The sequence below is a fragment of the Seriola aureovittata genome, chromosome 16, assembly GCF_021018895.1.
Source record: "Seriola aureovittata isolate HTS-2021-v1 ecotype China chromosome 16, ASM2101889v1, whole genome shotgun sequence".
Lineage (NCBI taxonomy): Eukaryota > Metazoa > Chordata > Actinopteri > Carangiformes > Carangidae > Seriola > Seriola aureovittata.
Genome location: NC_079379.1, coordinates 7166776 through 7187696, shown reverse-complemented (window position 1 = coordinate 7187696; position 20921 = coordinate 7166776). Strand labels below are relative to the sequence as shown.

Here is a 20921-nt window from a genome sequence, read left to right as displayed (position 1 = left end):
CTTTTTTCCTTTTCTTTTTTTCTGGAAAAAAACATGAATGCTATTAGTTTTTAAACTGGGGTAGTGGTGCATTACAGCCTGTGGTGGCCAAAATGAGTATTACAAAATAGAACACCCTGTAAAATCCTGAAAATAAATGAATAAATAAATAAATAAGTGAAAACCACAGCTGCTCTCAGAGTTTGACATATGATTATTTTTCCAAAGCACCTTTTGGCCGAAATGAGTGTTACAAAAACAAACACTTCCTCATTATTTACTTCCAAAATAAATAAATAAGTAAAAGAAATCCTTACAATATTTTTTTTTTTTTTTCCACTTGCCTCTCAGGGTTTTCATAATATCCATAATGCACCATCCTTGTTCTGTGTAAAACTATTTTCTAAAGTTTATCTGAAGTAGAGTTAGTCACATAAAGTGGAGACGTTCCAAAGTTACAGTCTGATAAGTACAAACCTTCCTCTTTCTGTCTCCACAGTGTTTCCTTGTTGAGCTTCAGTCGAGGGACAGTGACACAAAGAGGGAATCTAGCTGTGAAAAGTTTGCATTATAAAATATGCAGCATCGACAAGGGTTCAGATGAGGTATTGCTTCATTTCAATGGCTCACAGGCACTTTGGAAACTGATGAAATTCTCATGACGTCATTATTTCTCAAACCCGGGCCACGGCCCTGAAAATCGACCTCTTCTTCTTCCTCGCCCTCTGTCCACACGGAGCACTGATGGAGTTCTGCTCCATCAGTGCTCCATCAAATGACGGTTTTGATGATGAAGGAGCAGAAGTTTCGTTCTGCTCGACTTCATTTACTCCTGAACCCCAACGTCTCAGTTCAAGTGGAAAACTGTTGAAAAGGGGAAGCAACACGCCGTTGAAATGCCGTTTTCTCCAGACTTCAGAAAATCACACATACAATAACACACACACACACACACACACACACACACATAGGAAACAATATTATCTATGGTGGCATCAGTCATCAAAAGACACACAATTGGCATTTTTAATACAAACAAGAGCAGAGCTCAGAAGGAGCTGCAGAAAGATTAAAATGGACAGGATGAGCTGGTGGAGATAAAAAAAAAAAAAAAAAAAAACAGACGAGGAAGGAAACGAAGAGGCAGGCAAAGATGTGATGCAAGAGGTGGAAAGGAAGGAGCAGCAGAGCGAAGATGAGAGACGCAGAATTACAAAAAAAAAAAGAAAAAGATATCTGTGTCAGAGAGTTAAAGGAAGAGGAAGTAAAACAAGTAGGAAGACACAGTCAGACAGGAATGTCAGTTTATTCTCTTCTCAGGTTTGGATGCTGTTCTTCCTCAATTGGTGCTGAAGTGATGTAGAGTTTAATTTGGTTTCGCTCAGCTCTGATTGATGAATTGGCTTTGACTTGGAGCTTCAGAGCTTTCACCGTCTTCAGAAGTGAGCAGGTTTATAGATTACGGCTTTCTCATCTGTTGTCGTAGCTTTTGCACCCTGCCCTTTCTTTCAGTTATCAGAATGTCAGACCTGTCTTCTGCAAAATACCTTCATATGTTACCAATGTACTCTGCCAAATGCTATAAGTAACATGTTAGTCTGTAGGCTGGGGGTATGAGCCTGCCTTTGGACGCCTATTTCAGGTAGCTTCCCCTTATTGTTACCGTTTTCAAAATCCAAGCCTCCAAACTAGCGGCGTACATGCTGGAAAAAAAAAATGTTTTGCCGCCCAAGACGATTGGTTTAAAGAAATGCAAAGCAGCCAGTGTTTTTCCCCCCCAATAGCAGAATGATGATGGGTGAGAAGGTCCTCCTGTAAAAAAACAAGCTCATAGTTCGTCTGTGCAGCAGGTTATTGTGACCCATAGTTACGTTTTGCTGTGAGGCGAAGTGTATTGAAAATTACGACAGGAGCAAAGGGGAAAGTGCGGTGACGTAGTGTAAATTGTAAAGAGCGACAAAGTCCACGTCAGGAGGAGGTTGCGGTGGATGGATGGGTCAAAAAAACACACGTGAATATGACACAGCAGAGCGGTGTGCGATTCCCATGTGAAACCAGCTGTTTGTATTGTAACCATGACAACAAAGATCATATAATATTGAGTTCTTGTTATAACCCAAATCATGATTTTTTTCCTAAACCTAAACCAAGCCATGACCATTATTATAGTAACCATGGCAACGAAGGTAGGTGCACCTCCGCCTGTACAGTCAGTGTGTTTATTATTGTAACCATGACAGCTGAGGTCGGCTGCGCCCGCTGCCGTAAGGGGCGCTATTTCAGGAGACACTCCGATGGCTCGTATCAGAAGGTTGAAAAAGTTCAGGTTGGAGGAGTCGCTGTGATTGGGGCAGACAGACCATTCTCCAGCACCTCACTCAAAGTGCAGCCGAGGCCGATGGGAACGTCATCGGTTCTGCAGGTATTCGGTCATAAACCGGAGTGTTGGACAAAGCCAAACGTGACCTGATGGTGGCGCTAGAGGACAGAAGATCAGAAAAGTTACTACAGTTGATCCTGAGGGGGAACATGAACGTCTGATCATCACAATCCACCCAACAACAGCTGCCAAGACCACTGCTGCTAATTTCCATGTGAAATTCAATTGAATAAATTAAAAGACCACACTTTTCAGTTTGGTCTTGAGAGAAAGAAAATTGAAGCTGAACCTTTGTCCTCCCCGATCTAAACACATTCAGCAATGTAAGTTTAATTTCCTCGAAGACCAGCAGCAGAATCATCCAGACAGCACGAGGGCTAAAAGTCAGAGCCTAACTGCAGGAGGATGATATTACATTGCCCACAGAGCGATCATGTGAGGAGCAAAAGTGAAGAGAAAAGCGAGCAAAGGAGAAAAATTAGTCCAAGCAGGGAGATGGAAAGGACTTATACGTGAGAGCATTATTAGAGCGAGTGGAGCAGAAAGATTGGAGAGAAAGGGTTCAGCGGTGAGAGGCCGGCCACGTGAGTGACCTCCCTAAAGAGAAAAATCACTTTAGTCCCTTTTTTCAATCAAAATCTGCCACACTGACCACCCACTAAAAAGTCTAAAAGGTTCAGAGTAATTCGTCAGCAGACATCGTTGCCTTTAATAAACATCATAATGTCTTGTAACCCGCGTGTGTTTGTTACGTCACAGAGGCTGATGGGAGAGCAGGCAGCGTTCGCCCTGTGTGCTCGGCAGTGGAGCGGAGGAAAGTTTGACCAAGTTTGGTGATTATCCTCTATTAGCGTCAGCCAAGATCACATCTCAGCCGCGCTCGTCTCAGCAGCCCCTCGTCCTGCGTCTGATCCGCCGCGGTTAGCATCAAAACCTCAGACACAATACAGTCCATCACAAGTTCCTGTCCCGCAGCCGCAGCATCCTCAGGAGAAAAACACGAGGCTCAGCTGTAACTGCACAGATTTACCGCAGATCAATCGTTCATCAGGACGTTCACAACATTTGATCATAATTGACATCCCTAATATCACATTATAAGGCTCCAGTTGTGGAAAGTTTAATTCACAAAAATGTAAAAACAAAGAATCTGCAGGTTTACAAAAGCACAGAAAGTGTTTCTGTCTTTTCTTAGATTTTCGACTTTAATTTCAGTTATTTAACTTCATTCCCCCCCCCCCCCACAAAGTAATCTCATTTATCATCTTTGAACCTCATCATGCATGCCATCATCTAGAAACATCCCTGAAGTTTTAAACTCACAGCACACTTTGGACTTAGTTCATCATTTATACAATGGTCATGGATTTTTACAAAGTGCAGTTTATTCTTGGTGTTTTGTTCAGACTCTGTCAGAGTTTGTGATGGGTGAAGATTTTATACTTTATACTATAATCAATACTTGAACTGTTTCCAGTGCTTACACTGGAGCCAACGCTTGAAATGTCATCTTTCAGCTTTTGCTCAAACTGAGACAGAACCTCCTCACAGACCTGCACCTTTACATTAATCTGATGTGAGTTTAACATGTCGGTGTCTATGACATAAAAGCCACAGCTGCCGTCAGACTGTCAGACCTGAAAGCTGAACGCAGTCTGATTATTGTAGCACAATTTAACATGCAGGGGGGGGGGGGGGTTAAATGCATATCTTGTATCACCCGCTAACACCATGTAATAAACATATTATCTCACTCATTATCTGTTATGCACAAAATCAGTTTAATAAAGTAGGAAACACTGTGAAAAGGCAATTTCAAGCCTTTGAAGAGACAATTCTCACTCTCAGTAGAGGTTAAAAAATACAATAATAGTCTGACCATCATCCTCTCTGTGTATTTCCAGTGGTCACTCGAAACCAGCTGCATGGATAGATAACACATGAATATCCAGCTCAGCGTTTCACATGCAGCATGAGTCCCTTAACGTAACTTAAATGTAACCTAATATGACATAAAATGATGTAAAGTAACCTAACCTAACGTAATATGACGTAACATATTGTATTGTAACGTAGCGTAACATAACGTGCTGTAATGTGACGTTATGTAATTTACACATAACCTAACGTAACATGACATAACTCAGGATGGCATAATGTAACATGACACAACGTAACTTACATGTAACCTAACGTAGCACAATATAACGTATAGTATCATATTGTAACATAGCGTAACGTAAAGCAATGTAAGGTAACGTAATGTAACATATCATAACCTCCTCTGTCTGAATGAAGAAAATCATCACTTTTACAGAAGGGCATTTGAGCCCATGTGCTATGTGCCCTCACCATTGGGCCATCAGGTTGCCCGGGTGATGAGTTTTAACCAAACCTATTCTGGATTAGCAGACTTTTTGACTCATATGTAAGCAGAGCAACTATACCGGGGCCTTCAGGAACCAATCAAACGTCTCTAGCAAACAACCCGAGTGTAGAAAAGCACCAGAGTCTGAGCTCAGTGCAGCTGATGGAAGCATAAATACATAACATTTTGTAAAAGGCAGAGATATTATTCAGAGCTCCACTGAAGTGAGTTTAGCTCCTCAGACTTCTGCTGATAAGCGGAAGACTTCCTCCTGGGAGAAACAGAGAGATGGAGAGATGGATGGAAAGAGTGTGACAGGAAAGGGAAGTTTAACTTCTCACCGAACTTCAGCTGAAGGGACAGAGAGAGAGAGGAAGGTGCAGAAAGTAAAAAAAAAAAAAAAAAAAAAAAGAGAGAGAGAGAGAGAGGAGGAGGAGGTAGAGGGAGATACAGATGGAGGAAAAAAAAGGAGGAGGAAGAAGAGGAGGGAAAGAAGAGAGACAAATACACAGGGTCCACAGGAGAACACCAGATGGACTCGGTAGTCGTGGCAGCAAGGCAGCCGTTTCCCTAGAGACCGCCTGGGTTTGTGTGTGTGTGTGTGTGTGTGTGTGTGTGTGTGTGTGTGTGTGTGTGTCTGAGACCGTGGGTGTGCACTGTTTAGGTTGATCCAGAGGCAGGACGACAGCACACACACACACACCCACACACAGAGAGAGAGAGAGAGAGAGAAGCAGATAAAGTGACAAAGTGATGCTTGTGAAAAATGAATACGCACCTTCTCTAACAGCTGATGGAGACTGACGGTGATGAAAACAAATGGCGGCTTTAACTTTCACAGACAGCAGAGACCTTCAGATCGTCACTATGCCTGAATACTTTTCATTGCATTGATTTAAGCAGGGAAAGGTCTCACTGAGAGATTATTCTACAATAAGACATGCAGTCACACATCAGAAGAATATACACAATGTTCTGGTGAAATGTGATCAGAGTGAAGATGAAATAAAAGAGAAAAATCCAACTAAGACACTATTCTCATAAATCTGAAATAAAGTAAGAACAATAAGTTCAAAAGTAAAAGTATTGACTAAGAGTTTCCAGATCCTTTAAATTCACCAGCTGTGAGCAGCTCTGACAGTTTCAGGTCCTTCTTCCATTGTTCCAGGAGAAAGACAGCTCTGTCCTGACTGAACTGACACCTATAATCACAAAGGTGAAAATATGAAACAAAAACTGTGACTAAATCCACGTCTAATATATTTGAAAACACTGGTTCACTGAAATAGAATCTGAAAACTTAAACCTGCACTAACTGATTCACACAACACTGACGTAACATCACCTTTTAAGTTGATATGATGAAACACCCATTGTTCTTGTAACACATACATACACACTTTTCAGACACACACACACACACACACACACACACACACACACACACCAGCACTTCCATTCAAATGAACCGGCCATTTTCTCTTTCTGTGTCTCATTGTAACACCTATTATTCTTTCATCGTGTTCAGTCAGCCCAAACCTCTTACCTGCATGGCTTTAATAACATCATCAAATCTCACCTGTGTGGGTATAAAGCGCCCGCTGCTGTCTCATTGGACCTTCAGGACTGAGTTTACGACTGTTACCGGTGCAGGGATATTGCTGCTGTTAGGTTTTAACTCATCTAAATAACCGTTTGGTGCCTCAAGAGCCGAGTTCAGCGAGAGCAGCGGGAAATGAGGAGCTTCACTCTTCCATACCTCATCACGATGTGCTCAGAGTTGTTTAAACAGAGCAATCTACCGTTACAGAGCAGCGTTGAATTCAATGAAATTAAATGAGTTGTGTTTCAGCAGAATCATTTCATGGGTGACTTTAATCTTCCACCTGCGACATCACTGACACGACTCTTAGTTTATAGTGAGTGGTTCATTTAATGAGCTGGCCTTTGAGTCCCGGTCTGAGGCAAGTCTCAGGTCATTTGAGCCAAGACAGACAAGTCCCAATCAGTTTCAAGTCATCAAAGAGAAGTTAATGGTGATTTGATTCTCAAGTCTCAAGTCAGTTAAGACGAGACCAAACCAAGTCTCAAGTCAGTCAATCAAGTTTTAAGTCTTTGCAGATAAGTCTCAAGTCTTGCCCCCCAGTCTCAGTTCCCATATCAAGTATGTCAGGACAAGTCTTAGGTCAAGTCTTAAGTCAATTATATCTCAGGTTACAAGTCATTCATGCCACGTCCAAATCATGCAACCGAGCCATGCAGTCTGAGTCAAGTCTCAAGTCATTCAAGATTCTTCTTAACTCCTTTGAGTCTGGCCCACATCAGTCAAGTTTAAAGTCTTTGAGAGTTTTAAGTCATTCAGAGCAAGTTCAAGTCTCAGCTACGTCATTTGATACAAGTCTTATGTCAAGTCGTAAGTTTTAAGTCATTTAAGTCTCAGCTCTTAAGTCTCAAGTCAAATCAAGTTCTAATTATTTCAGAGCAAGTCTTAAGTCAAGTTTCAAGTCATTCAAGATGAGTCCAAATCTGGTCTTCTTAAGTCAGTCAAGATTAAAGTCTTTTAGGGCAAGTCTTCATTCAAGTTTTAAGTCATTAAGTCCAAAACAAGTCCAAGTAATTTGATAGAAGTCTTACTTCTAGTCCTAAATTTCCATTTCATTCATTTAAGTTTCAAGCTTCTTGTTTCAAGTTCTTTGGTCATTCAAGATAGTCAAGTCTTAAGTCTTTCAAACCTAAAGGACTGTGGTGATAGATTTAATGACATCTTTGAGAAAAAGTTTCAAAGACTTTTCATAACTGAGGAGAGGGAGGCCATTATCAGCAAGAGGGCTGACATTACAGCCAAACAACCTGCTTATTAAAACCCATATGTCATTAGCACAAATGCATCATGGGAGTGCAGAGGAAGTGTAAAGTGTAAATGTTCTGTCTTTAAGTGAAAGCTCCTGCAGCTTTTTATACATTGTAATTACATTTTACAGCCTTTGAAACCTGTCCCCGCCTCCATTGTAGAGCTTCAACGTCGAGAACATAAAAATACAATTCAGCAACAACAGCATCTGATAACTTGGCTGTATTTTATAACCGACTGAGTCTATTTCTGTCCCCTCCTCCGAATCGCTTCCCGCTAGATGAACGAGGCGTTTAGGTGCCCGAGAGGGTTCAGGATTTATAGCCGCTCGCCGTCGCAACAACCTCCTCCTGTTCTCTCCCTTTTTCTCCTCACTTACAGCTCAGCCCACGCTGGTGGAAATGTAGCTCCAGACCGAGGAAAGATGGTGATGGAGAGAGAGAGAATGAGTGATAAGGGAGATAAATATTGAGTGACTGTGGGGGCGGAGGAGTTAGCAAATAAGTGAGGTGGAGGAGAGGTAAATATAGAGTGAGTGAGGAGAGGAAAGCATAATGATTTCATAATAAATCCAAACATGTAGAGTTCATTAAATGTGATCGAAATGTTCCACAGCTCCTGTTGCATAATTCATTTATTCTTTATTGGATTATGTGATCTGTATTTATACTGGTGGGGAAAATCTAAGAGCAGATAGCTGTTGTTTGCTAAAGTGAAAGATAATGTGAGCTACATGGAAAAAAGTATGCAGACACCTGAATAATTATTCCCCCCACATGTGACTGTGGGGGGTTTTGTTCACATTCAGACACATCAGTGATGCTGGTGATGAGTTCTGCCTCACAGCTGCTGTTCTTGTTCGTTCTAAAGGTGTTGGAAAAGGGGGGGGGGCTGTTTGAGGTCGGGGCAGCTGTGGCGCAGGAGGCCGAGTGAGTCGTTCACCATTCACAGGGTTGGTGGTTTGATCCCTGGCTCCTCCTGTCCACATGTTGAAGTGCAAGATCCTGAACCCTTGACCCAGCACCTTGCAGCGGAGCTCACCAACCATCAGTGTGTGAGTGAATTCCTTATAGACCCGGCTTTCTCAAACTGTTTCCATGAACCCGGAGGAACAGTACTGAGATGTCTGACTGTAAAACACTGCAATACATTTTTATCGCATATCCAAAAAAATGTTTGAATTCAGAATTTAATTTATTTGATCTATTTAAATTAGAATGTCTAGAAGAGCTGTGTCATTAAAGGTCCCGTATTTGACCTTATATTCACTTTTCCTGTGTTTTATTTGAAGTGTTGATCCATAAGAAGATATTTTTGTGGTTTTAAGAACAAAAAACATCTCAATGTCTCTCTCAGGCTTCTTTCTGGAGCTCTAGTAACAACAGGTTGATCCACCAATCAGACGAGAGCCTCTGAGCCGCTCCTCTGATTGACTGACTTTTTAACGAGTGATCGAATAAAAATATAGCGGATTTCAGGTAAACATTCAGAGTAATCAAATCCTGCAAGGTTGGATAGTGGGTCCAGGTCGGCGGGGCTTGGGGCGTGGCTGAGAGCGGTGGCTGTTTTGTTGTGACATCACAAAGTTACAAAAGTCCCGTCGGCTCATTTTAGGGCTCAGTTTCTGAATACAGGCTGTGTGCATTTCTCTGTGGACTGAGCACTTCGATACTTTCACATTATTAATATAGAGCTTAGACCTGCTTTATAATAAAAAAATGGGACCTTTAAAGGATTTTATCCTATTCATGTGTGTGTGGGGCCAGCAGAAAGTCAGCTGGCTCAGCTAGAGAAGGACTATGGCCCCAAATCTGTGGAACCTTCACGGGAATTAATTAGTTGCTGTCTCGGTAGCCAGTTTTTCTTAATTCATCACGGCTGCCATATAGTTGGAAGCACACTATTTTCATTGTTTAAAATACCTTTGTGTGCTGTGTCATTAGGATTTCCCTTCACTGGAACTAAGGAGGAAAAACAGACCCAGATGAAAAAGTACTATGTGGACCAGGGTGCCCACATTTATTTCACCGTATGATGCAGAAAAACTGAAGCATTCTTCATGTAACACAGCGCGCATAGACGTACACGCCTCGACAAGTCAAATCATTCCAGTAACTCTCCAAACACAACAATGTGACATTACCACCCACCTCCTTCGGTGATTGGTCGGCTGTGTGCAGGTGAGAGAGGAGCCAGGGTGTGAACTGTCCGTGTGAACAGTACGAGCGTCGTCCAGGAGAGACCGTTGGAAAGTGCCCCCCACCCCCACCCACCCCCCCGGGCCTGGCCCAGTCTGCGTTTTCAGGAACCTTTTGATTGCAGCATTGCACCATTGCATCTGCTGAGGTGTGAAAAGGAAACGAAAGAGAGACAAGTTAGATATTAGTGCAGACGGATGGAGGGAGAGTGTGAGGAGGGAAATGGAGAAACAAAGCAAACAAATGAATGGAGACAAGAGAGAGTGGTAAACAAAGAGAGAGAGAGAGAGAGAGAGAGAGTATGGGCAGGTGAGGACGAACAGTGAAGTCATTCTGTCACTTTTATTAAACAGGAACAAAAAGTTAGAATAAGTGTTTCTTCTCCCAGTCACTCAGGTGGAAAATGTTTTCTCCAATACAGACAGAACGTGATAAACAGAGCTGGAAACACATCGTGCCAAATAAATCAGGACGTGGGCTCAGCGTGATCAGGCTGATGAATGCTTCTGTCTCGGAGCACAGCAGTTTGAAAACAAAGTACCTTTTCAGCCTCTGAAATGTTTCTGGGAAAATATCCTCTCACCTCCACAAAACATCAAGCCTCCCACGGCAACTTCCTGTTGATGGTTTATGACTGTAATTTGGTTCACTGAAGCGTTGCCAAATGTTCCTGCTTTTGTTTTTGTATCAGGATGAAATAATAAGAACTGTACCAGAACTATTTCATATAATTATATAAATAGGCTTCATATTTTTGCTTGTGGGTGGATGGAGATGTCGGTCCATCTGTCCAACACTGAGCAATTTGTCAACTAACTAAACTAAACTACTGGTCAGATTTCCATGAAATCAACAGGATAATTACTGTTTTTTTCATATATTTTATGTTTAAGGTTTAGTTAAAGGACTAAATCGTTACTTGTTAAAAGAATCTGCAAACAGCAGATCCCCAGTGTTAAAGTCAGACACTTGTCCAGTCTCTCAGTCTGTTTTCTTGTCTGTTCTTGTCTCCCATGTTCCTGTGAAACCTCGCCATTCATGGTGTTAGTCTTGCTCTGTTTAAAAGCCAAGAATTCTTCATATGTTCTGAACCGGTCTTCTCACTCCGACCTCCTTACTTTTGTGGCTTTGTTACATCACACTTCTTCTGTCTTTGTCATGGGCAGTTAATCATGGAATTTACACGTGCACGAGCACGTTCATGTCGACTTTACACACTTCATATTCCTGAACGATACATCACACCCTGAATGCAGGGTTTCGCTTCGTCGTCGTTATTTTTAGGATGAGGTTTCTTTAAGAAATACATCTCTTCACAAAAATTTTGACCTAGTGAAGAAGCCGTTCTGTGTTTGCAAAAACTAATCCACATTCACCTGAGCCCAGATGAGGAGGTCATGTCTATTTTGGTTTAGTGTAAAATCTCAAATAAAACTCAGTGTATCAATAAAATTAGAGTCTCAAAAAACACAGCCATAAACTGTATTTAATGTCAACTTCCACCACAGCACTAACTCCATCAGTACAACTCTGCTGCTCTTCTTTAAAAAAAAAAAGAAATACTGTTCTGTTTTAACAAATCCATTCATGTCGCTTCTAAATTAATTAAGATGCCATCAATGACACAATACTCCCTGCAGGTTTTTCACATTAAAAGTCTATCAGGACAGGGAGGGACTACTGCTGGAAATATTTTAATATGAAACATCTGCAGGAAGTGATTTTCAGTGACAGTATCTTAATAGCGACGGAGAGAAAAAAAAAAAGTAATTTGTCCGAACAACAGGTAAACATGGAGGAAGTGCTGAGTTTGGTGAGATTAGGCATAAAGGCCTCATCCGCTCTGACAGGTGTGACTTCATGTCCGACCTGTGTCGGCTGCAGCTGCTGAGCGGTGTGAGTAACAGAACCAGTCTCCCTTCTCCTCGCATCTTACACTGCAGTCGTTTGGCGGCATGTGGCAGTAAAAACCTGATTTGTTGGCCCTTTAAAAATTGATTTGAAGGTCAGGTGGAAGCGTCGGTGGCGACAGCGTCAGAGACAGTAAACAGCAGGGACACAAACCGAGAGCCGGAGACACTGAGAGGAAAGTAAATGGCTTCATTTACTGAGATACACACCGCTTCACTTTACTGCCGCTGAAACTCAGTGTGTGTGAGTGTGGGTTTCATGGTCACCTCTTGTCGCTATCTGTCTTCTGATTGGACAGTTCTCACCTTCCTCTCCCCTAATTGGACGACCAGAAAAGGTGAATTCACTGTTTCTTTCTCCTCAGTCGACCTCAGAAAATCTAAAACTAAATGATGAGCTGGAGATGAACTGCGTGACATGATGTAATTAACGTTGTCTTAACTCTGGTCACTGTGGATACACATCATCGATTAAATTCCCAGGCAGTGGTAACCCACGGCAACCAACATGAGAGGGAGGCTCTATGTCTGGTTTTGTTCTACAATCAATGTTTTATTCTTTTGTTTAAATTCCTGTCTCCCCTTCTCTCTCCTCTCTGTGTGTGTGTGTGTGTGTGTGTGTTTGTGTGTGTGTGTGTGTGTGTGTATGTGTATGTGTGTGTATGTGTGTGTGTGTGTGTGTGTGTGCACAGGGCGGGGTTTGAACAGGATATCGAGGGCGACCACTCGTTTCACCCAGACAGCTGCCACGGTAAGATAAACCTGGCATTTTACAGCCACCATAATGATGATAACAGCTCCGATATGAGGTGTAAACAGTGTCAAAATCAGTGGTCTGTAAAACTACAGCAGTGATACAGGCTGTAAATTGGACAGTAAAAAAGATGAATGTGAGGATTTTAAGGACATTGATGTATTTTGTGTGACACAATGTGACTGTGGTTGTGTTGTGCTTTGTTGTGTTTGTGCAGCCGACGTCTTGGCGACAACACGGAACCAGGAGTCTGGAGCCGACTCCGCCTACGGTAAGAAAGTCTTCTTCTTCTTCTTCTTCCTCTTCTTCTACTTCTTCTGCTCCTCCTCCTCCTCCTCCTCCTTCTTCTTCTTCTTCCTCTTCCTGGTTGTATTACTATTCAGCAGCAGAGAATCATGGGACAGAGAAAGAGACACTTCTGTGCACAGAAAAATGTTTAACCCAAAGAGAACATGGCGTTGGTGACTGAGTAGAACCACCTGTGGACAGGTGAGGTACTACAGCTCTTCAACAGGAATGGACAGGTAAAATAAAGAGAGTGGAGAGGAATCTGTCCATTATCAGCTGAATGTGAAATTCACTCATTCACAATTAATTGGATCTAACTAATCTGATCTTATTTTCAAGAAGAATCAATAACCATCCAATCACCACCACTGACAGAGTGTGGATTGAGCAAATGTCCAGCAGGATGGTCCTGTAAGAGTGAATGTCTGTAAAGAGAAGTAAAACCAGACCTGAGCAGAGGAACAGGAGGGAGTTATTCTCCTCTCCCTCCACCAACAATCTCAAACTCAAGCAGAAGAAATTCAGTTATTACAGCAGGACTGACTGGTCTTGATGTACAGTAGCTCGTCTGTCAGTCTGACATTATTACCCTCCACCAGATTACAGTCCGGCAGATCAAAGCGCCGCCGCGCCGGGCCGCCTGCTCTGTATTCATGGCCACGGTCTCGGCCGCTACCTGACTGTCAGGAGTCCTGCCTGTAAACCAGCCCGGGTTTTGTCATTCACAGAGCGACAGCAGACCCACGCAGTGAATCCCATTAAGTCTCTATAAGCTGCATTACTGTGATTAAAGCCAGAGAGGGGGACTGGGAGACAGCAGGACGGAGCACACACAGAGATTTCTGATGCGTGCTCTACTTGACACGAGCTAAGTTCGTCTTTCAGGGGCACTTGAAGTGAACTCGAGTGGCTGCATGGCGTCAGCAGTTAGAACAGCAGTGATGAAGAAGAACAAGGTGAGCGGACCAGGGCACCACGCTCTGAGGAGTACAACGACAAAAGAGGATTAAGCGAAAATGAACGAGATAAATGATTAATTGCTCTTTTTCACCACTAAAAACGTATTTTAAATTATCTGCTTAATCCAGGTCTGAATGACGTCTTTTATCTAGAGACCCTGAGCCTTTTTCCAGTCAGTCACTGGCTCTATTTGACATTGTCATGTTTATATTTTTCTTTTTTCTTTTGCATCCTTCCTGCAGGGAACTGGTTGCTGATTTTTTAAGCCGAGCAGGCCCGATCCTATCAGAGAGCTGCGGCTTCTAAACACACTGAGTCCTCGGGAGCTTTTTTTTTTGCTTAAAGAGCAGCAGATCTCAGCCCAGAGTCCTCGGAGCTTAGAGAGTGGCTGGTTTTGTATTCTGCCTCCTAAGTTAATTGCATTCACCTGGCATCTAAATGAGGCCCTGTTAGTCGACTGGAATGAAAAGTACCTGTTTAAAAAAAAGAGGAGCAGCGGAGCTCTGAGAGCCGGAGAACCGAGAGCTGCTGTGCTACACACACACACGAGGCCTGTACTGTAGAAAACTGCACTTTAACAAGTAAACATGTACTGTAGGTTGGAACTTAAAGCCGCACTAATCACTATTTTCATGTTAACATCGGAGCAGATGAAGGAACTCACCTGTGCACATGTAAACACTTTGCACTGCAGCTGGAGGAGAGAGATATCACGTCAACCATGTTCCCACACTAACTGTGTTCAGGTGTGTTTCCACGCCGCCGCCGCCGCTGCGGCTTCACCTCAGCCTCTAATTTCCCTCTTTAATCACTGAAACAGCAGCATGATGTGAGTGTGGAAGTGAAGCCCTGCAGTCACTTACATAGCAGGTTATCAAACAATGACTTCCTGTCTGAATTTTCCCTTCCGTTAAATATGACTTTGCAGACAGAACTACACCTCGCTGTGCGGTGATTAGCCCCGGCTGACTGACGTGATTACAGCGCAGCAGATGTAAAGCAGCGGGAGGCTCGAGCGACGCCGGCGGATTAATTTTCATACTTCCTGAGATTCATCTCTTGACTCGCACTAATTTAAGTTTTCGATTTTATTGACGCCTGCAGCGATCACCCAGGGAGTTAATGGCACCATAACACAATAAAAAAAAAAAAAAAAGCGACAGCACACTCCGGCAAACATCAGCCACATTCAGCTCATTCTTCACACTTCCATTGTGAAACTCCAGTTTAAATATGCAGCGATTAAGCCGGGGAGTGAGCGTTGGCGCTGCCATTATACAGTAGGACTGACAGCAGGCACTTCCTCCATAATGGCGTCGGCGGCATTAACTTCATGGTGTCGGGCGGCCAGGCATGAAGGACTCCGAACACAATGACTGACTGATGTTTGAGCCCGCCGTGCGCCCGTATCTATCCGCCGCGCCATGCAAGAGTGCCTGTCGTTACTGTAATGACATCGTTTGGCAGGGAACTATTCCCGTAATGACGTTTTCGCTGCAAATTGGTTATTTAATGTACTGCGAGGGAGGTCCCCCTGGGTTTAGTTTTGGCTCTGAATGGACATAAATTGGCCATTATGCTGCAGTGTGCTATTACAGGGTAGTTTTCTATTAGATGAGAGTTGACATTGTGCAGAATGAGTTCTGCAAATGCAAATTACGACGGTGCATGGATGACATGAGCGCTGTCTGTCTGTGACCTTTACATTACTCATTGTAATGTTGGTGATCCAGGAAATGAAGTTTACTCTGCTGTCGAGCTCGTCGGCGTCAGGCTGAAGAGTGAACAATTAAAATGGGTTTCATGTCCTTAGAGTTGACTTCTCGGGGAAGTTGAGAACCACCGGATGGATTTGAGTCTCGTGTAACAAATCCAATGAGATACAACGTGGCCAAAAAAATATGTGGACACATCCCAACCACTGGCCTTTCACCTGCTGCTCTAACAGCCTCCGCTCTTCTGCTGTCACTGTCTTCCAGCAGATGTTACTGATGTTTAGCGGTGATCAGGTTCTGGCTCACGGTCAGCCTTTTCGAGATCAGGGCTCTGTGCAGACCGGTCAAGTTCTTCCACACCTGAATGGGAAAAGCATTTCTTTATGAAGCTGGCGTTGTGCACAGGGACATTAACTGACTGTTGCTGAAACAGCGTCGAGTCAGCGCCACAGCTGTCAGAGCTAATCGAAGGGTCGGTGGTTTGCAATAAAAAGACTCATAAGTCTTACACATACACATTTAACACACAGCACAGACAACACAAGGTCAAATAAATAAATACGTTCAATTAATTAATTAATTAAACAGTTCTTCTATGCAGTGTTGCTGCAACTTATCCATGCGAGTGATGGCTGCTGGAACAAAGCTCTTTATACAGTTTTTCTCAATGAACTTCACTGTTCACTTAAAATCGAGCCACAGGCATCTGCTATAACTGTCCTGGTGTACAAGGAGGCGAGGTGAAGCTGTGACCGACCAGTCAGCTGACTGGACCATTTAACAGATTCAGAGAAATTCCTGCTCTTTAAAGATAGACTTCCAAACCATGACGCCAGAGAAAAAGATCAAATCGATTCAAGAAAAGCGCGGCAGAATAAGGTCATCATGGCCTTGTCAGTGTGGAAATAGGAGAGTTTCCTCAGACACAACAAATGCTGATGCCCCTTGTTCACAATTTCGCTCTGGCACTTTGAACGGCAGCGTGTTCCAGCTGTTCAGAGGAAGTCTTATTTTGAAAAGTGTCTGAAACTTCTTACAGCAGCAGAAGTTCAGAGTTACATTTACAGACACTAGCAGACTTGAGCATGAGTTTAACTTTAACTCTGCTGCACAAACTTCTTCTTATGCGTGAAGGTCAAAGTCAGAGTGTTCATCTTGTTGACCTCTCCTCACTCAGGCGGCGTCTGGCGTCAGGCCGCTGCTCTCCGACTCCGAGCTGCTCCTCGGCAGCCCTTTGGGGGGATTTCTGTGGCCCAGAGGGAGACGATGGCGTGACTGACATCACATTCAACACAACGGCCTCTTCTGTTTTTAATGACATGAATGTGAGACTTTGACATTTAAAGGATACTTAAGAGCTCAAATGCTGTGTAATTGAAGAGTTAAGCGTCTTATCGCTCGACGGCAACCGTCGGCAACCGTCGGCATGACATTTAAATTAGAAAGAGGTCTCCATTTCAAATCAGACACGTCTACTTTCAAAAGCCATAAGTGATTCATACACAGATGGAACTGATCCGACACGTGTTCTCCAGAGAATTCCCTAAAATGTCAAACTGTTCCTTTATTACTTTATTTTCCATTACTCACTTAGCATGTGTTCCCCTTCAACCTGACAAAGAGCAGCAATAATTCACTCCACTCATTTCTGTTGGCTAAAACACAAACAAACAAAAACAAAATTAGCAACACCGTGTTAACGCTTCATTCAGTCAAAAAAAAAACGTTTTTTCATCAAAACATAATCCAGTCAATCCTGTCACCAAAACATAAATGCGAAATAATTTAATGATATATAATCATCATTTCTATAATAAGAACCTTGGGGTCGCAGTAAAACACTGCAGTGTCTGAAATATCACTGTGAGCTTGAGCATTCATGATTTACGATGGCGTATTAGTGCCACATTGAGGGAAAAAAAATTGAGATTTCGAGAATAAAGTTTAATATTACAAGAATAAAGTTGTAATTTTAGGAGGAAAAAGTCTTAATATCATGAGAATAACATGGTGATTTTAGGTGAGGTGTTGTGTTAGAGGGGAAACATCAGAGGAGCAGCAGCGTTAACCTGCTTTCGAATGAGGCTCGTGGATCGTCCCGTGGAGTTGTACTATAGCAGAGGTTTCACAAATAAGCAGATGCTTCATCTTTGGGCACATCAGTATCACATCAGCAGCAGGACTTTGAAAAGATTGTGTGAGAAACTGATTCTATTCTATTGTTAGACAGACAAACAGCAGCTGCCAGAAGCAGCTCAGGCTGCCAGTCACTGTCCTTTCACACGTTTTATTGGTTGCTTGTAATATTCCTAAAAAGTTTTTATCCTCTCAAAAGGGTACATTTTTAATTCTCATAATATTACGACTTTATTCTTGAAGTATTATGATTTTTTTCTCCAAATTGCGACTTTATTCTTGAAATTTCAGATTTCTTTTTTTTCCTCAATGTGGCCCTAATACTATTATTTTATAAATGACTTTGGAAGCATTTCTTAGAGACATTTAAATATTTTTGTCCCAGTCATTTATCCCTTTATAGAAACCGGGAGGGGTTGGCATCAGGCTGCGTTCAGGTATCTGTCCTGAACCGGTGCTCAGTTTGTACCCCGTTAATCAAGTAGACCTCATTAGCCTAACACAGTCCAACTACATCTACATTATTATACATCTGGACGATTTGATGGACCACAGCTGGAGGAGCCTCAGGTGTCATTGAAGTTGATGGTTTGGGGAGTGTTCAGAAAAAAGAGAGGTGGATCAGACGAAACCTGCGAGCCCACGTCGTCGGACTGAATAAGTCAAGCATTAAACATTTGTGATCCCAATCCGATCAAACACGAGCTGCAGTGGTGCAGGAATTATCCACTCCCCTCTATAAACATGCACAAGCTTCTCATTACGCCCTTCATGTTTTAATGAAGCTGATAATTAAAGCTGCTTGGGATCTCAAAGCTTCATCTACACTGTACTGATATCAAAAAAGTATCTTTTTAATATCATGATATAAGCTTCTGTATTGGACTGAATATAAAACCATATATATATATATATATATATATATTTTTTTTTTAATTTCAGGAAATTAGGTTTGAAAAAAGTAGGGGTCTTGTTGAAGAAAAATATTCTGACCTGAGTGATAGTTTGTGACTTTTACTGTATTTCATAGAGAGATAAGGCTTCATGATGACGCCTTTCTTCTTCTATGTGACCTGAGGGAAACTTTCCCAGCAGCACGAGGGTCAGAGCGTTTCCCGTGAGAGTGGTCTTATAACCAGGGTCATGCTGCTGTATATCTGATACAGTGTATTGTGAAGCCCTGACCTGATGCTCATATCCACACTGACTGTCAGCAGGTGATCGCTGCCTTGCTCGGGGGCACGTCAGACAGCACGGAGCTCCAGTCGCTGCAGGTGTCAAACCATCAACCCTGCAGTGTGCCATCTGCTCTGAGGTCACATTCGCATCACCATAGCAACCTTCGCAGCTATCGTTCCCCAGCATACCGTGCTCATGGCTTAGGACACACACGCGTGCACACACACACACACACACACACACACACACACACACACACACTAAAGCTGTATTTCCTCCCTGAATGTATGAGACCTTGAGATCCAGTGTTGATGACCGAGCATCAAATGTCAGCACTCAGGCTCTGTGTGTGTGTGTGTGTGTGTGTGTGTGTGTGTGTGTGTGTGTGTGTGTGTGTGTGTGCGTGCGTGTGTGTGCGCGTGTCTGCATTAACAAGTGTATATCTAAGATACTGCAGCTCAGTGAAGGAGGTCAGGACGTCTCCATTAGAGGAAGAAGAAAAAAAAACAAACACTTGAAGTGAACGACTGTCTCACCTTGCTCAGTCCTGAAGAGCTGCTTCTCCAAAATGCCACATATCCATTTAAAAAAAATAAAATAAAAAAGATAGGCTGCATATCAAACCTCCACCTGTTGGGTGGAAGTGTAGGTAAGGTCTGCAGCATGGTGTTTTAAAAACTGCCATAAACCTCTGCATATACATGAAGTGTATGTATATGAAGAGTTGTACAGCTGTTACCGTTAAAGCATTAACAGCAGAATTAAGCTCCGCTCTGATTGAATTTATGGAGGAGAGGTGGGCTTTAACATGACCTGCTCTGAGCGCTGATTGTAATCCTGTCCTGAGTGTATGTGGGTGTTTCTTCACCTTGACCCCTGTAATAATTACAGTCACAGTGATCTCCTGTTCTTCTGTGAACTGGCTGCTGCTGCTCATTTAAATCCCATCTGGAGCCACGTGCTTGTATTTTAAAGTTGAGAGCAGCTGTTTACATAATGCTAACAAAGACCTTTAGGCTTGTTTCCGAACAAATATGATGACAGATGTATATATATATATAATATATGTATATGTATATACTGTATATGTGTGTGTGTGTGTATGTGTGTGTGGTGTGTGTGTGTGTGTGTGTGTGTACAAAATAGAATAATTACATAAAAGATCTCTGTCATGATAATTACAATATTTGTAGACACTGAAGAGCTGAATTTAACACAATGCAATTAACACAATAAGAGTTTTTACTGCAGCAGGAGTGTTGTTGAACAGGCCTCCCACAGTTAAAGGTCCCATACTGTGTAAAGGCAGATTTCCATGTGTTGTTTGGTTATAAAGCAGGTCTAGGTTCTATATTAATACTGTGAAGTATCAAAGCGCTCAGTCCACAGAGAAATGCACACAGCCTGTATTCAGAAACTGACCCTCAAAACGAACCGCCGGGACTTCGTGTAACTTTGTGATGTCACAACAAAGTAGTTGCCTCAGGCTCAGAGCCTCCTCTCTTCTGATTGGCTCACTGACCTGCTGTTACTAGAGCTTCAGAGAGAAGCCTGAGAGAGGAGATGTGAAACTACACTGAGATGGTTTTTGGTTCTTAAAACCACAAATATATCTTCTTATGAATCAACATTTCAAATGAAACACAGGAGGTGTGGGACCTTTAAAAAAAAAAAAGAGTCAGATATAACGTTATACAGCTTTTAATTTAATGGGAGGTTACAGTTTAGGACAATCTGCTAGTAGCAGATTTATGTGAGGCTGCCGTACCAAACTGTCGAGGATCAAGTCTTTCACTTCTTAAGGTGTCTGAGGAGGAACAGTCTCTGCTGAGCTTTTTTTCCAGTGACGTGGTCTGAGTTAATATTCCATATGAGTCTGACATTAAATTTAAATGGTTATGGATTCACCTAAGATGTGTTTGAGTGTGTGTGTGTGTGTGTGGTGTGTGTGTGTGTGTGTGTGTGTGTGTGTGTGTGTGTGTGTGAGAGATTTGAGTGAGGCGCTGTGCCAGAAGTCAATGATGAGTTCCTGAGTGATGGATGTTTTGAGCGGGAGATGTTATCGCAACCAAACGAACTGATAGACGCTAAAGTAGCAGCAGGTTGTCTGTTCAGACCAGAGGGATTGTTGCTGTGATAACTGCAGCACAGGAAGTGAACTAACACAGCCATTATCTCCGTTGTAGAAATCAACAACTTTCAG

The 20921-nt window shown here is 42.6% G+C and overlaps 1 protein-coding gene across 3 annotated transcripts in view; it reads left to right on the top strand.

The window, feature by feature from the left end:
• The window catches only part of LOC130183690 (semaphorin-6D-like), a 178404-nt gene that overhangs the window by 133220 nt on the left and 24263 nt on the right, over positions 1–20921 (top strand). For all 3 annotated transcript variants that reach the window (XM_056399328.1, XM_056399326.1, XM_056399327.1), the window contains 2 exons: positions 12379–12437; positions 12658–12711. In XM_056399328.1, coding sequence (XP_056255303.1) covers positions 12379–12437; positions 12658–12711 — 113 coding nt within the window. The remainder of the gene's footprint in view (positions 1–12378; positions 12438–12657; positions 12712–20921) is intronic.